Source organism: Pelobates fuscus, chromosome 1, assembly GCF_036172605.1.
Source record: "Pelobates fuscus isolate aPelFus1 chromosome 1, aPelFus1.pri, whole genome shotgun sequence".
Classification (NCBI taxonomy): domain Eukaryota; kingdom Metazoa; phylum Chordata; class Amphibia; order Anura; family Pelobatidae; genus Pelobates; species Pelobates fuscus.
Window position 1 is genome coordinate 415,042,276 of NC_086317.1, and position 18,072 is coordinate 415,060,347.

The 18,072-nt window shown below is 37.6% G+C and overlaps 1 protein-coding gene across 2 annotated transcripts in view; it reads left to right on the forward strand.

Moving 5' to 3' along the window:
• The window catches only part of LOC134569647 (cyclic AMP-dependent transcription factor ATF-7-like), a 96,369-nt gene that overhangs the window by 75,672 nt on the left and 2,625 nt on the right, over nucleotides 1–18,072 (forward strand). The window contains exons 3-11 of one of the 2 annotated variants that reach the window (XM_063428447.1): nucleotides 1,916–2,012; nucleotides 2,399–2,520; nucleotides 9,908–10,027; nucleotides 10,396–10,550; nucleotides 10,808–10,907; nucleotides 10,996–11,112; nucleotides 12,606–12,737; nucleotides 13,767–13,964; nucleotides 14,061–14,190. In XM_063428447.1, the coding sequence (XP_063284517.1) occupies nucleotides 1,916–2,012; nucleotides 2,399–2,520; nucleotides 9,908–10,027; nucleotides 10,396–10,550; nucleotides 10,808–10,907; nucleotides 10,996–11,112; nucleotides 12,606–12,737; nucleotides 13,767–13,964; nucleotides 14,061–14,190 (1,171 nt within the window). The remainder of the gene's footprint in view (nucleotides 1–1,915; nucleotides 2,013–2,398; nucleotides 2,521–9,907; nucleotides 10,028–10,395; nucleotides 10,551–10,807; nucleotides 10,908–10,995; nucleotides 11,113–12,605; nucleotides 12,738–13,766; nucleotides 13,965–14,060; nucleotides 14,191–18,072) is intronic. The other variant, XM_063428448.1, reaches the window with a different exon arrangement.

An 18,072-nucleotide genomic window follows, 5' to 3' on the forward strand; every position in this document is an offset into this window, starting at 1 on the left:
CATAACTGTGAAGGTCCTAGTACTGTTGGCTTTTACTACAATAAAATACACATTTGTGTTCAGCGGTGTCTCACAAGTACAACAGTGCCACCATGTACAGGTTTTAGTAACAGGGTCAAAAAGCATGTTCCCTTTTTTAGTTTAAATACATTAAAATTTGCCAGGTTGGTAATGTTGCCTTTGAGATTGTATAGCAGTCCAAGAATGAAAATTTCCCCAATCATGGCATAGCATTCGCAAAAGTAGACAACCCAGGGTATTCCAAATGGGGTATGTCAAGTCTTTTTTTTAGTAGCCACTTAGTCACGAACACTGGCCAAACTTGGCGTTATTTGTTTTTTTGCATTTTTTTTTTACAAATAAACTGCCCTTTCACCGATGATATCATCATCATCATCATCATCATTATTATAGGTTTTACTGCTGTAGCACTCTCGTACTCATGAGACATTACTGGGCACAAATATGAGAGTTTTAGACCAGTAAAACATATAATGCTGCCCAGAAATTAAGATTAGCATTATGGCATACTATTTGAAAAAGTAGACCGCCCAGTTTTTTTTTCGTGGCCACCTAGTCACAAACATTAATATTAGTTTTTCAAATTTTTCATACAAAAACTGCATTTTCACTGATGATATCATAGTTATACGTGTTTCAAAACAGTAAAATGTATCACATGTGTGTTTAGTGAAGTCTCCCGAGTGCAACAGGTTAAATAGAAATAGTGGAGTATATAAACATGACCACAACCCTAATAATATAATTATTATTGCCATTTATATAGCGCCAACAGATTCAGTAGCGCTTTACAATATTATGAGAGGGGGTTTTAACTATAAATAGGACAATTACAAGAAAACTTACAGGAATGATAGGTTGAAGAGTACCCTGCTCAAAGGAGCTGACAGTCTATAGGAGGTGGGGTATAAAACACATTAGGTCAGGATGCCTTGGTTTTGTTAACCCCTAGTTGATCTCCAGGAATTCTTCCAACATTAACCATCAGTCTACTGCATTTAAAAAAAAAAAAATATGAAAATGGTTACCTCAACTATATTTAATAGTTAAAGATTCAAAATGAAAATGGAATTTTTTAAATATAGGATGTTAAAAAAAAAGGATCCTTTAACTATATGAAGCTAAGGTGATAATAGACAGTTTGTTTTTTTAACACTGTCTGACCAGTGAGAGATATATATATATATATATATATATATATATATATATATATATATATATATATATACACACACACACACAAAGATTAGATATAAGGTGCACTCACAGGTCTTGATGAGAAGATTCTTTTATTCAGTGATGCAAATTACATGTGCAAACCGTTTTAGATCGACGTTTCGACCCCTATAGGGCCTTTTTTAAGATCTTGAAAACGTTGATCTAAAACTGTGTGTGCACATCTAATTTGCATCACTGAATAAAAGAATCTTCTCATCAAGACCTGTGAGTGCACCTTATATCTCATCTTTGTTTATATACTAACGCTGAGGTTTGCACCCAGGCAAGAAAATTCACTACTCATTGCAATAGGGTGAGTGCCAAGATTTTATATATATATATATATATATATATATATATATATATATATATACATACATACTGAATGATGCAGTCATATATTAAAGGTAGAGAGAGATGGGGTTTTTTTTTGGGGGGGGTTGTTTGATTTTGTTTTTTCTTCATATACTTAATTTAAAAAAAAAATCTTTCTTTTTTAACAAAAAAAGGATGATTACAAATGTTTTGAGGTGACAGTTGTCCTTTAACTTTCCTTTGTTTTTATTGTATAATTTTATGTTAAGGTAACATTTACCTTATTTTTCCATAGTAGTGCACTATACCAAGAATGGTTTGTCATTCGTAAAATAGTTAAGAGATGTTTTCTTATTTACAGCGATTTACAAATGAAGACCACTTGGCTGTCCATAAACACAAGCATGAGATGACATTAAAATTTGGACCTCCAAGAACTGATTCTGTAATAATTGCAGGTAAACTGTTTGTACATTTCTTATTAAGCATATTTAGAGATCCACTAGGTTTCTCTGCAGTGGTTCTTGTAGTTCAAGTTAAAAACTAACCTTTCATCCATCAATCCGGTAGAGATATATGCAATCTGTGATCTTTGCTAGAAATAGCACTTTGTAGTATAATTATTCACGTCATGCCAGTGGAATAGATGTTAACAAATGCTATATATATACTTTTGTCAGAATTGTGTATATAGATGAAGTAATGCTTTTTAATGGGCCACCAATTCATGACAAAGACATTTTCTGTTGCATGGGGGTGGAGATTTGGTTTAGTTTCGGTCGTCCTCTTATTTAAAAAATAAAATAAAAATTTTAATGTGTTGCCATTCTCTGCTTGTGTATAGATCAGACCCCCACTCCAACTCGCTTCTTGAAGAACTGTGAGGAAGTAGGTCTTTTTAACGAGATAGCTAGTTCTTTTGAACATGACTTCAAGAAAGTGGCAGATGATGAAGATGACAAGAAGGTAAGTAAAAAAAATACAAATTCTATACATGTTTAGATGACATTATGCCAGAAACGGTGTGCCAAATAATGTTATTTGTTTCAACTACCAATGCCGCATGTAAAAAAAAAAAGTTTAGACCCTTACCAGAAAAAAAATACTTTTTTGTGGTAAATCAGATTTTATTTCATAGCGTCAGCAAAAGTTTTACAATAAAGTAGAACAATGTTTTTACATTCAGTATTCATAAGCAAGTAGTTATTACAATTGTAATGAAAACATTTTACAATAAATACATATCATTCTTCATTCCTCCATTCCAGTTTTTATTAGCTTTGTATCTATGTAAACACTTGTTCAATATTCTGTCTATAGAACTATCTGTTCAGGCCTTTCGGCTCATTGAATTCATGAAAAGCTGTGCACAATTATTTGATTAAACATTAGCATGAACAATATTTAGAACATTATACTAATATCTCGGATTCTACTTCCTCCACTCTGTTGGTCCGTGTCCTACGTATGTCAAAGGGCCAAAGAACTCTGTATGGAAATGGGTAATTCGTATCTAAAACCTCCTTTACTATAGTGGATGTCAACCATTATGTCCATATAGTCATATAGGTCTGCTGCGTACCCTTTGCATTGGTTTGCATAGAGATTGCCCCCATTTTAGAACTTAGATAATATCACCTGCTTCCACTACTTCTATGACCTAACCTCGATCTCATTTAATATTAGGGAAACTTTTTCAATAGGCAATAGTACACACACATATATTCTTGAAAACATAAAAAATTCGGACTGGCATGTTTATTTTGTGCATTTACCTTAATAAAAAAAAGATTTAAAAAAAATAAATAAACATGTTCATTTAACAGTAGATTTGTGTAGAAATAGTTTATTTTTTCAAAATGGTAAATGTACAGAATATCGGTAAGTTATCAGCTAACGGCCTGAAAGTTCACAGATTATCGGTATCGGTCCCTTTAAAAATCAATATCGGTTGATCCCTAGTGTAAATGTCTGTGTGTGTGTATATATATCTGTTTAGGTACCTGTCCCGCCTCCATAGCTAAGATCTTAATGATCTCAGCTAAGCCAATACTTTCCCATAGGAAAGCATTGGGAGGATATTACGCATGTTCTCTATGTGTAACATTCAGCGCCTCCATGCAGAGCACTGACACAGGACTCTCTAGTGGCCATCTGAGTGACTGTCACTAGAGGTCCTAGTAGGCTGCAATGTAAACGCTGCCTTTTTTTTTTTTTTTTTTTTTAAAGGCAGTGTTTACATTTAAAAGGCTACAGGGACAGGCTATAGGCACTAGAACAACTACATTACTCTGAAGTGGTTCTGGTGACTATAGTGTCCCTTTAAAAAAACTAGCTCCTAGCTTTTTTAGCTGGCTCCTAGATTTCAAACAAATTTGTCAAGCCCTGCAGTCAGGTGTGTCCTTTGCTTTATGTATAATGGATATCTAAAAAAATAAATAAGGTAGCGAGGGGTAATGACTCCTCTGGAAATTGAGAGATTCAATCTCCTCAAAACCAATACCTCCTAATTTGAGTTTAATCTAAAGACTTGCAAAAACAGAATAATAAACTTTTATTAGGTATCAAACACATTATGGAAAGATTATAAAAAATGGGCAGACACAGGTGCACCTTATGGGAAGAGAAACCACCCCATAAATAGGGAAGTTAAAACCAAATCAACAGTAGACTGTAGTATATCAGGCTAGTGGCAACTAGAGGACGAGACCTTCATACAACATGAGACATTTCTGCAAGTGTAACGTTTATCAAAAGCTAATCATATCGGGTGAATAATGCCGCAACTAAGTAGCAGTTTGTTACACTGTTGCATAATAGTTATAACAAAAATAGGTTGAGCCTCGTATAAATAGTTGCTCAAGTGCCATACAGTAACGTGCTGTGCCCTGTAGTGGGTAAGACACAGTGGATCAGGTAATAAAACCCTCCAAGTGGGTGAAATCATCCCAAACCTCATCCCCACTGAGGATTTAACCTCCAAGGGGAAATCAAAAGGTAATTGCAATCAACCACTAAACTGATTCGAGAGTTAAGCTAGAATGTTAGATAGACAGGAGTATTACAAGATCTCCCCAGAGTGTATAGAATGTTTGGGTAAATAACCGGTATTCCCCAAATTTCAGTAATGCCAATATCGTGATGGGCTCCTATGTTTAAGGAATTCCCAGTCTTCAATGTGTCAGTAGTCCATTAACAAGGCAAACAGAATGCAGAGTTACAGCTTCTGGCTTGAATACAGTAAGATTTTGCTATATTTATGGAGGCATGATGGGCCCAGGGGGGCTAGATGGAGGAATACATGTTTGTGTATTTGACCCTATTGTGATCCTTTAAGCTCTTCTGTACATTTTTAAGATTCAAATTCAGTTATTGTGAAGTTTATGGCTTTCTTGTTGAACAATAAATACTTTATTGATCATGGGAGAAAGTGACAAAACAAAGTTTCTGCTTGGGTAAGAATGTATTCTTAACCCCTTCAGGACGGAGTCAATAGTGCACGTTCTGATCAAAACAAAATGTAAACAAAAACTGGAATTTGCGCTATATGTCTGTTCACCCGTAGTTCCCCTCTTTCATATTATATGCACCCACACTTATTATATATCATTTTGTTCAGGAGAAACAGGACTTTAATTTATCATTAACTATTCATATATGGAACATAATTCATTATGAATAAAATAAAAAAAAAAATGTGAGAAAATAAGGTTTTTTTTTTTTAACCCCTTGAGGACGCTAGACGGTTCAGGACCGTCATCGGCATTTTTGCGTTGCCGACCGACGACGGTCCTGAACCGTCCTAAATTTAAAATGTACTTACCCGATCGCCGTCGTTCCCCCGGCGGCGATCGGCGGTGCTCCCGTTGTGGGGAGACTGCCTGCAGCCCAGACAGTCTCCCCATGGCGGATTAGGACCCCTGTGGCCATGTGATCGCCCAACAGGGCGACCACATGGTCACAATAGGTGTCCATGTGTCTGCCTGCAGGGGGACTGTCTGTGCTGACAGGCAGTCTCCCTGCTGCTCTAAAATCAGTGTAAAATCTGAAAAAAAATGTAAGTTATAGTTAATAAAAAAAATAAATATTATTATATATGTGTATATATATATGATATATAGACATATATTATACCTATATAATATGTCTATATATCATATATATATAATGTCATGCTAAGTGTATTTTTATATTAATATGTACATATATTAATATAAAAATACACTTATAATTAAATTACACACGTATATATATAATATATATAATAACTATATATTGTATATATATATTATTATAAAATACAAATAATAAGTAATTTAAATTAAATTAAACATGTAAAAATAATAATAACAATTTAAAAAAAATTATATATCTATACGAAATGTTATTCTAACTGTATTTTGATATTAAAATATATATTTATATCAAAATACACTTAGAATGAAATTGTATGTATATATAAATAAATAAAAAGAATACAAACTATTCATATGTCCATATACAAAATTACATAAATAATTATATAAATATACACGTAGACTTCAAATATATAAATATGCATATATATTTAAATTCTACGTGCGTATTTATGTAATATTTTTACATAATTAAGTTATTTTATTGATTGCAATTTAAGGGACCTGCCTGCCAACCCAGGTCGAAAGTCCAGAGAATTTAATTTGCTAGCACTGTATTTTACCCTGTAATGTTCTGACACCCTAAAACCTGTACATGGGGGGTACTGTTTTACTCGGGAGACTTTGCTGAACACAAATATTAGTGATTCAAAACAGTAAAACATATCACAGCGATGATATTGTCAGTGAAAGTGACTTTTTTTGCATTTTTCACACACAAAAAGCACGTTTACTGATATAATTGTTGTGATACATTTTCCAGTTTTGAAACACTAATATTTGTGTTCAGCAAAGTCTCCTGAGTATAACAGTACCCCCCATGTACAGGTTTTATAGTGTTTTTGAAAGTTACAGGGTCAAATATATGGGTCAAATATTTTTACATTGAAAATGGCCAGGTTGGTTACGTTGCCTTTGAGAGCGTATGGTAGCCCAGGAATGAGAATTACCCCCATGATGGCATACCATTTGCGAAAGAAGACAACCCAAGGTATTGCAAATGGGGTATGTCCAGTCTTTTTTAGTAGCCACTTAGTCACAAACACTGGCCAAAATTAGCATTCAATTTAGTTTTTTACTTTTTTCACACACAAACAAATATGAACGCTAACTTTGGCCAGTGTTTGCGACTAAGTGGCTACTAAAAAAGTCTGGACATACCCCATATTGAATACCCTGGGTTGTCTACTTTAAAAAAAATATGTACATGTGGGGTGTTATTCAGCGATTTATGACAGATAATAGTGTTACAATGTCACTATTGATACATTTTAAAAATGTATGTTTTGAAACCGCAATATCCTACTTGTACTTATAGCCCTATAACATGCAAAAAAATAGCAAAAAGCATGTAAACACTGGGTATTTTTAAACTCAGGACAAAATTTTGAATCTATTTAGCAGTTTTTTTCATTCGCTTTTGTAGATGAGTAAAAGATTTTTCACATAAAAGTCAAAAAACATGTATTTTTTTCAATTTTTCATCATATTTTTTCATTTTTTAAAAATTAAATTACATGAGATTATATAAATAATGGTATGTAAAGAAAGCCCCTTTTGTCCTGAAAAAAACAATATATAATTTGTATGGGAACAGTAAATGAGAGAGCGGAAAATTACAGCTAAACACAAACACCACAAAAGTGTAAAAAGATGCCTGGTCGCAAATGTACAACATCGCAAAAACACTCCAGTCCTTAAGGGGTTAAATTTGTATTTCCGTCTGACATTTTAGCTGTGAATGTCATAATACTGTTGTGTTTTAATGCACAAAAATGCACATATTTGTAATCAGCGATGTCTCACGAGTACAACAGTATCAGTAATAACAGGATTGTTTATTTTAAGTTAAAATGTTAAGTTTAACACTCCAGCTTTTACCGTTTCTCTAATTTTTGTTTCTTTGTTTTATACTCCACTTGGGTATCATATAAACAACAGTCTATTGAATATGAGCAACAGTTTATTTCCCACTTTATAAAGTAGCTCTTTTTAGAGCAATTTTTTTATTTTTATTTAAAGCGTTTTTATTGATGCAATTGTACAGTTTGACATAGTTTACAATTTCACTATCAGAGCCACTTGAGTGTTATACAACATGGTTAATCACAATCCTTGTCTGTATGTCGGCTAGTTCCTATCTAAACTCCTGCCACGTCGCGCATTACTCTAGCTTACTATTGTGTCTACCTCCGCTATAACATAGGAAAAGATAAGAATACTTAGAATCGTGGCTTAATCTTATGAACCATAACCATGCTTAACTATTTTCATTTGCCTTTTAACTAGACTCTCAGCTTCATGAGCTGTCCCTGTGTGTGTACCTGTTCACCGTCCTCCTTCCCTCTTATCAGATTAAGTCCCCCCTGGTTTCCCCCCAGGGTCTCCCTCCAGTGCTCGTGTGTTTGTGGATAATACAGCTTGGTTACTCCCTTCTCTGTAGTGGGTATTAATTGAGAGTAGTGTAGGCTTGAACTCATGACCCTCCATTGTTCATGCTTTCCCATTTCTCCCTGGTTAGGGTGAAGTCGAGGTCACCCCTCCCCTGACCGCTCTCCTCCCCCCCACCCACCGACCCCCCTCTGGATTCTGTGTTGGGGTGCGGTATCGCAGCCGCCTCCCCTTCCCCTCCTCCCCCCGTGCCCCCCCGTAGTGATTGGGGCATTGGGAGATCTGTTCACATGGCTGGTGTGTGCGTCTCCCTGAAGTGTCTCGTTCCCCCCCCCCCCCCCCCCTTCCTCAAATGCCCCTGTTAGAGGAGGAATTGGGGCTATTGGACTCCAGGCTTGGGAGGGGGTATGGGTAGATATAGAGATGTGTAGCCTAGAGGAGGTAAAGTGGATGAAGGGTCAGTACAAGACCACATTTTTTCAGATGGTATTCTCAGGCCTCTCCCCCCCCCCCCCCCCCCCCTCCGGGGCCTCCTCCTGTCCCCTGTGGGGCGGTCCGCCCCCGCGCCCCCTGTCCGCTTGCTGGGTCGTCTGAGAGCCATTTTGTCTGAAAATACCAGGTCTGAAAATATCGCTGGGTCCGCCCCGTTGATGTCAAAATGAGTTCCACTCTATTTACCCAGTCTCTAGTAGTGGGTACTGTTTTTCGTCTCCAGTGGCTAGGTACCAGGCTACGTGCCGCATTGAGTAAGTGCGGTATCACAGTCTTTTTGTACTTCGTAGGTGGCATAGAGGTGACATGTAACAGATATGCTTCGGGGGTGAACTCTACACTGGCGTCTGTTAATTCGGTAATGATCTTGTGTACCCCCTCCCAGAAGGGTTTGATGTCTTGGCAGTTCCACCAAATGTGGAATTGCGTGCCCAGTTCCTTTTCGCAGCGCCAGCACTCCGGGTTGCCGCTCAGGCCCGCTGCGGAAAGTCTTGCAGGGGTCTTATACCAATGGGTAACTAACTTGTATCCTGATTCCTGGTACTTTGTGCTAATTGAGGATTTGTGTATGTTCACAAATACCTCTAGCCATTGGTCATCCGTGAGCGTGTGCCCCAGGTCTTTCTCCCAGTACTTGGCAAAATATGGGGGTCGATTTCCTCTGTGGGTAGGTAGTATCATTTGGTATAGTACCGATATGCCGTGCGCTAGGGGGGTGTCTTGATCACACAATTCTTCGTATGCGGTAGGTTGTCTGTGTGCCGATTCCAGGTGTGGGATATTCCGTACGTGCCCTGTCAACTGGTGGTATTGGAACTGCGTCAGGAAGCTCGAAGGGTTGGGTGCCGGTAAGTCCCTGAGAGGCACTATACCCCATCCTGTGGTTATGTCTGAGTCTATTTTATTTTATAACATGTTTAATTTTTTTTTTTTTACACTACCTACCAGCAGGGGGACTGTCTAATATTTTAGACAGTCCCCCTGCTGGCAGATCCACAGCCAGCTATAGGGGGCCCATGTGATCGCTCTTTGAGCGATCACATGGCCCCCGGGGGCCTGATTTGCCATGGGGGGGGCTGCCTGGGCTGTGAGGCAGTCCTCCCGAAGCGGAGCGCCGGGAAGGTAAGTAACCCGGGCGCTCCAGGGCTTAAAGCCGTTACGGCGCTCTATGCCGTCGCAACGGCTTTAAAGCCCACTAAATGCGTGACGGCATAGAACGTCGTAACGGCGGGAAGGGGTTAAAGCATATATATTTATTTCAAACGGCCATGATTTACAAAGCACTTTTACATTAAGACTATTGTAACATATTTAATTTTTGGTTGTCCTTTCAGAGTGCAGGACCACTGGACATGTCTCTTCCTTCAACTCCCGACATAAAAATCAAAGAGGAAGAGACAGTGGACGTGGACTCTTCTCCTCCAGACAGTCCAAGATCATACACAGAAGAGAAGGTAATACATGCTGCTTGGAAGGAGCACGAAACAAAACTGATATTAGTAAATTATGTAGATGAATAGCAATTTTTATCATGCATAATTAAGATGATAGAAAATATTCTTTAAAAAGGGGGTTGATTAACATGGCTCTTCATAGGGATTTGGGAAAAAAATGTAAAAACTGATTCTAAGCATATTTAGGATATAGGATGCAGCATTAAGATGGGTATATTTTTTACAATGCAGACGTACAAAATAACCATTAGAGATCAAACTGCAATCTGACAGTCTCTGTGCTAAATAACTTATTATGAGAAAACAGTTACTACCATGTAGGAAAGTTTAGTTTATTTGAACAGTAATGTTCTCTTGATCTGGTTAAGGTACCACTGAAACCCCAGGTCAGCTCTACTCCCACTCCGACTATTGTACGGCCTGGCTCACTGCCCCTTCATCTGGGCTACGACCCGCTACACCCTACTTTGCCTTCCCCTACATCTGTCATCACACAAGCCCCACCGTCCAACAGACAGCTAGGGTAAGGCAGTGTCAACTGCAATTTCTATGTTTTCCTTTACTGACTAATAACAAGATATCCAAATCTCTATTCTATCACTCTTATTCTGCCCATCACATTATTACTCTTCTGTGCCATTTTGTCCATGTGTCTTTCATGATCCTAATTGCTGTTTTATTACTTTTCAAAGTCCTCACTCTCAACTTGCATTTCTTAGTTTTTCATGCTTTGATGTTCAACTTAAGTATAATTCCTAATTTATTTTATATTTCTGATAGTTCTCCTAGCAATTCTGTTCCCCTCATGATGCAGCTTGGTAATGGACAGGCTGTACCCTTCCTTCCTGGACCCCATGTACAGATGCCTTCTGTTATATCGGTAATATGCCTGCAGTTATTTAGATCTGATCATTTTTAAACCTCTTTTGCTCCTCTAACACACACATTTTTTTTTATGTTTGATTCAGCTGGCAAGACCAATGTCATTGGTTCCCAATGTCCCTGGGATTCCTGGTCCTCCAGTAATCAGTGGCGGGGGACATATTTCTCCTTCAGGGCTTTCTGCTCATTCAGAAGCCAAGATGGTGAGTTAAAGTGCAATACGAAAACACTGTAAAGAGCACTCCAGGCTGGATTTGACAAAGTCTTTATAATCATTATATATATATATAGTCCATAAAAAAATATGCATGGATAATAGCATAAACTATAATAAATAAGTCAGTTGGAAGTGACTGATGTTTGATAAACTTTCTTGTAGCACTGCTGAACTCTTCCTGTAAGCAGTGATTTAAGGCAACTGCAAAAGTGTCTGTTAGTTGTAGTTCGGCTTGTGAAGGAACACTGCAGGATATGAAAGAAGGCTTTTGGAGCCAAACCGATTAGTTTTAGTGCTTTGTTTCTTTTTTTGTCTTTTTAATCAACAACAAAAAAAACGTCAGCCAACTTAAACCTGCATATTGCAGTAAACATGTGGGTGTCTGGATTGCCCATTTAAGTGACTTATTTAGTGTCAGTATAACCACATTTAAAACACCTTTTTGGTGGGATCAGTCTGATACACAAATGGACCAATGTTTTGTAATGACAGCGATGAACGAATACCAGCTTGAGATCTGAGTGGGGACCCACCGAAGGGAAGGCTGCTTGAGCTCTTGTCTGTTCTCAGTAATCTCTTGCACCTTGTTTTTTGCTCTCCCCAAATTCAGAACATATTTCATTATTCTTGGCATTTCTTGCAGGTTTAGTGTTGGCAAACAGTAACCCATTTCCATTTAGTATTTTACCAAATAATTGTATGGATCCATTTAATATGCTTTTATTGTATGACTATGGCAGACAAAACACACACTAGGATTTGCATAGCACTTACACATACAGAGCCTTACTCTTCAGATACATCGCTGAGCTGGGATAAGTATGGAATAGTTTGAAATCTACTTTGATCTCAGTACACCTTTGTTTATTCTGTTTCATTGTCATTTACCTGTTTTGACTTTCACTCTCAGTTTGTGTCTTTTATTTTGTATCCCTCCAGTGGTCCACGTGACTTATCCCATAAAACCTGGCTTTCTTTCGAATTTTCTTTAACAACACATAATACTTGGAGAAGTTAAAAGAAACTGCCAAGCATCTGTTCTTAATTTGCAGTGTAGCTTCTTTCTTGTTTTTGATGCGTAAAAGTGCCAATGGCTGGGTCTAATGTGCCAATGTGCTGCTGAATAATCTCTCATATAGGAAGCTATGGCACCGTCCATACAAAGCAGTCATGCACACACTGTACGAGTTCTTGTAACAGTCAAGGGAAGATGTACTTTTCCCTATGTCATCAAAAAGTAGTTGGATTATTAATTTTCTTGATGCTTTGACTGTGAATACATTTTATATGTTTTGTATATTTTGAGAAAATGTTAAAGAATGTTAGAAAAAGTAGTTGGATTATTTAATAGGCTAATGGTTTAAAAGGTCATTGTATTTTTTATACTGATTTTTGCTTGTACATACTTCGCAAGACAAGTTTATATTCTTAGTATTTCACTTTTTTTCAGCTAAGCCTTTTACTTTCTTTCATACACAGAGACTTAAAGCATCCCTTACACAGCAGGTGCCCTCTTCTCTGAATGGAGGAATGGCTATGGTAACATCACGGCCTGAACATAGTCAGATTCTCGTCCAGCATCCTGATGCACCCTCCCCTGCTCAGCCTCAAGTAAGCATTAAAAAGAAAATACGGAAAATAAGTAGATTTTTGTATGCAAGGTTTCTTTTTTTGTGTTTTTAACATGTTGGTTAATTCTAACCTCATAACTACCTTGAAAAAGCATAGCCAGATCATGTTGCAAGTCCTCTCAAACACACTTCAATACGATGAAGTGGCTATGGTGCTCAGAGTGTCACTTTAAATCACGGGTGGTTCACTAGCAATGTTCCTTCATCAGGACATGTAGTCAAATTGCCCCTACAAAGACCATGTTATAATTTGTAATGGAACTACATCATAGTGCTTCTAGTAGATACTGTTTTAAGCTACTGAATTTATTTCCTTGATGCAACAAGTTTTCAAAATGATTGAGCACTGTTAGAAAAATATTTTCAAATAATTTAACTACAGAAATCACAATTAATGTCCATGTGAATTTTTGACTATAAATCATTTGGAAAGTTTTCTTACAATATTGAATCATTTGGAAAACGTATTAAATCGAATTTTATAACAAATTCATGTGTGTAAATTTCTTTAGAACACATACAGTATCTATATTAATTACCAGTAAATATTTACATCCTTGGACATTTTCCACAATTTATAGTTTTAGAGCCTGGAATTAAAATGTATTTTATTGAAATTGTCACCATTAACTTGAACCAACACACCTAATACTTAAGTAAAAATATTTTCGAAGTTGTGTATGCAGCAAATGTCCATTTTTGTCAAGTACTCACCACTAAATAATCCTGGTGCAAACAAGTGCCTTCATAAGTTACATAGTAAGTTAAATTCAGTACACAAGTTACAATTAGGTGTATAGATCATGCCTCCGATGTGTGATTTAGGTTCAGTTTACAGAGTGTGAGATAAAACCAGTGTGCAGAGATGGTTAAAAAAAAACAAAAAAAAAAAACAGAACCACGAAGACCAGTGCGCTACCAAAAGTAGTTAGGGATAAAGGAGAAATACAAATCATAATTGGAAAACACATTTGTTCAAAGCAGTTACAATGATTCTTTGCTGATGTAGGTGTCTCCTGCACAACCCACTCCAAGTACAGGAGGTAGAAGACGCAGAGCAACAGATGAGGACCCAGATGAGCGCCGGCAGCGCTTTTTAGAGCGGAATAGAGCAGCTGCGTCCCGTTGCCGACAAAAGCGGAAGGTCTGGGTGTGTTCATTAGAGAAGAAAGCAGAGGAGCTGACTAGTCAAAATGTGCAGCTTAGTGTAAGTTTACTGAAAAGAAAGGTGAAAGGTTTACTGAATAGAGTGTAGAAATAGGAAACTGACATGTATGTGTTTACCTGTTGTTTCCACCTGTAGAATGAAGTTACCCTTTTGCGGAATGAGGTTGCTCAATTAAAGCAACTGCTGCTGGCACATAAGGACTGTCCTGTGACTGCACTGCAAAAAAAGAGCCAGGTATATCTTGGTGAGTGCTACAAACGGAGAGGTAATATTAGATTTAAATTGTTTTAATTTATTTATTTTTTTAAGTTTTTTAAAAATGTCAGAATTCAATTGTTTTGAACACACACACACTCTCTTTCTCATGGGAAAAAGAAAGTACACACACTCACAACATGTGACATGTTACACAGTGACATGATTTATTTAACAAAAATAAAGCCAAAATGGAGAAGCCATGTGTGGAAAAACTAAGTACACCCTTACTGCTTCCATAGGAATTAAGAGGCTAATAGCAGACTGGAGCTGCTAATCAAATGCCCTTAATTAATTGATCATCAAGTGTGGCCACCTCTATAAAAACTGACGTTTTAGCAGTTTGCTGGTCTGGAACATTCAGGTGTGTGTTAACACAATGCCAAGGAAGAAAGACATCAGCAATGATCTTAGAGAAGCAATTGCTGCTCCCCATCAAAATTTTCCAAACAGTATAACACATTTAGGTGTGTCGATCATGCCCTTGTAGTCTCACTGCTATATTCTCTACCATTTAGGAGTTAAATCACTTTGTTTATGCACACTAGTTACACCTCCCTGATTGTGATTTGCACATCCTTGCTAAACACTACGTGCAAAGTTAAAGCTAATGTTTACACTTCCTTTATTGCACAGTCTGTTTAATTTAGAATTTCTTATCTCTTGCTCTGTTAATAGCTTGATAGACCTTGCAGGAGCCTCTGGTGTGTGATTTAAGTAAATTTGACAGAGTAGGCGATAAAACATCTAAAGTAAGTTGACATCTGACTGGAAAAAATACTTTTTTTTTTTCCCATGCAGGCTGCGAATGTCACAGCCAGGGAAGGTGTGGCTAGGGCTGCATGGACAGAAACAAAACTGATTTAACTCCTAAATGGCAGAGAGCTGAGCAGTGAGACTTCAGAGACATGCGCTAAACACCAAAACGGCTTCATTAAGCTAGGGTTGTTTGGCGAATGAATATGTAAGTCTCCATGTTTTAGATGAAAAATGAAAAGCATGGGTCAGCTATGTATAAACAGACATGGTTATTCACTAAAGGGAGAATTCAAGGTCTGTACAATGTGAATTTCAAATTTAAGGTCAAAATAGCCAAACTGGAAGTCTCTAAATCCTGCTTTCAGTTCAGCTACTTTGGTCTTAAATGGACATTGAATTCTCCCTTTAGTAAATAACTCTGATAGAGTTGCTTGAAAATGTCAGAGGATATCTGGAGCTTGCAGCATCAGTGAATGTGAACAGAGCTCATCCATCCACCTTTAAATGATTTCTAAGAGATCATGCAATGCCCAGAGTGCCACTACACACGTGATATCTGAAGATGCCACATTTAAGAGAATATCACATAGGTAAACATTAAAAAAAAATAATAATTTAGCAATAACATGTAAGCGTTGCATTAAGAATTTAAAATGTTATGGCAATGCTCACCCTATTCAATCCCATTGAGGTGTTTGTATCTGCATTGTCTTCTTCTTTTTTTTTTTTTTATTCTCTTAAAAGAACACTATAGGGTCAGGATCACAAATATGTATTCCTGACACGATAGTGCTGGTGTGGCTACTTAAGTCCCCAGTAACCTGTCAGAGCAGTAAAAGGGGGTAAAAATACCATCTAGCCATCCTTGCCCCCCTAAATATAGTAAAATTGTACCTTTATTCCAGTTTGCTGGTGCTGGCTCTTTCCCTGATCTGCCGCCTTAGTTGACATCATCAAAAGTGGTGATCTCAGCCAATCTGAATGCTAGCACAAGCCAGACACAGCCCTGCCAATCAGCATCTACTTCTAGAGATGCACTGAATCAATGCATCTCTATGAGGAATTGTTTTTTGTTTTTGTTTTTTGTTTTTTTGTATTTATCAAGTTTTTATTTTGTTATGAATAGGACAGAATTAATAGATTATCTAAACAACCAGAGATTCGTAGATCTCCAATGCAATAATAAACGTTTGGTCATGCAGGACCTTTGCGTATTAGTCAACATCATACATTAATAGTTGCATAAGTGAGTTTGTTATATTGTACTTGTCGTATGGCTCCATTTCCAGGCATAGCTACAAACTCTGGGTAATGTTAAGTAAAGCTGGATAGAATGTGTGCGTGAGCTTGTACAGTTTCCCTTGGGTCCCCCCAACCCAGTCGTCCCTGTTGTGGCACTTCATATTATTCATATGCGTATATGAGCTCTGGGTAACAGTGACTGGCCATGAGAGCTATGGGTTTCCCGTGACCCTGGTGCAGTGTTTAGAAATGCATTCTCCTTGGTGCTTGCGTCGGCTCCTCTGTACTGGACTGTCAGCTCATAGCATCTCGTCTGGTGTGTGTAGGTAGAAACCCGGGTCATGTTAGGCAGTTGGTTTTTGTGTGTTGAAGTTTCAAGGCAGCTAAGGCATATTTGTCAAACGTCTTGTTCTGTAGTTGGTGTGGTTTTTGGTTCAGGAGTGGGATCGACTCTGTTCTCGGGTATCTGGATTCATAAGTTGGTTAACTATGTCCTCATTGTTTGATTGTCGGCACATAGAATTTCCTGCACCCGTAGTGCTGTCCCGGGGGTATCCCTACTCTCCTTCATGTATCCACACGACTGCCATGTACTGGAGATATGGGTAAAGTGTCACCTAACAGGAGGGTGGACCTTGACCCAATGTCCAGAGATGTGGTACAGAAGTATGTTGCTCTAAGAGGTAGGATAAGATGAGTGGAGAGTTGGACGTAGAGGTGTGAGTAAAGATATAGATGAGAATGAGATATGGGTGCGCCTGATTCCCCTCCCAATCCCCGCTCCCCCAGGCCTCTGCCAGAGTCTAGTCATCTGCAGCTGTCTGTCTATGAGAAAGGTTCAGTGTCTCCATGCAGAGGGTGGAGACACTGAATGCCAGTGCTGCCCACTGTGCAGCACTGCCCCAGGAAGCACCTCTAGTAGCCATATGAGGATTGGACAGTTTAGTTATCCCTAGGCTGTAATGAAAACACTGCCTTTATTCTGAAAAGGCAGTGTTTATAGCAAAAAGCCTAAAGAGACTGATTATACCCCCTTAGAACAAATACAATAAGCTGTAGTTGTTCTGGTGACTATGGTGTCCCTTTAATGTACTGCATTAACAGCCATTTACTCTGCATTAATCCTTTTATATTTATTATTTTCTTTATAACCTAAATGTTGATATAAATAGGGTAATTTAGTGCACAGTCTCGGTCATTCATTAGGGCTGTCAGACCATTCACAGAACCATAAAACTGTAGAGCAATTTGGGGTTGTATGCCAACAGCAGCTGGTAGGCCAGTTCTGCATATAGCTATTTTTTAAAAGTTTTTTTTGGATAGGGGTTGTTTTTGTTTTGGAGAACATCTCTTTAACAGATTATCTATCTATATTTAAAATGCTGTTTCCCGATAGTCATTACTAAATATGTCATATTAAATATGGATCATATGATGCATTGTAACTATAGATGCTATAATTGATCTGTGTGCATTGTGAAAGCATGTAGGTGCACAGTGTGTGGACTAGGAATGAAGCAAACAGTGCCCTAATGTGAGGAGCATTATAGGTGTGAACTGATGTGTTTCAAATTCATAACGTAAATATCTATCTTATTATCGTCATAAAATGTTTAAAACAATACTAGCAAGTGAACAAAATAATTTGTGTATTTACTGGATTTCTATAAATTTTCTATTGATACATATGCGGTAAATATAATTCTTTTCCCACAGTGTTATTTTTATATTGTAGTAACTGACATGAAAGGTTTTGAAATAAATTACTGATGGCTAGCAGATATCTGTGACCAATATTTCCAAAGAAGCTCAGCCAGCAAGTGTTCATTTACATAGATATTTGATTTTTAACTTTGGCAATGCAAATGTTCTTGTTTTGCATTTAGAATGG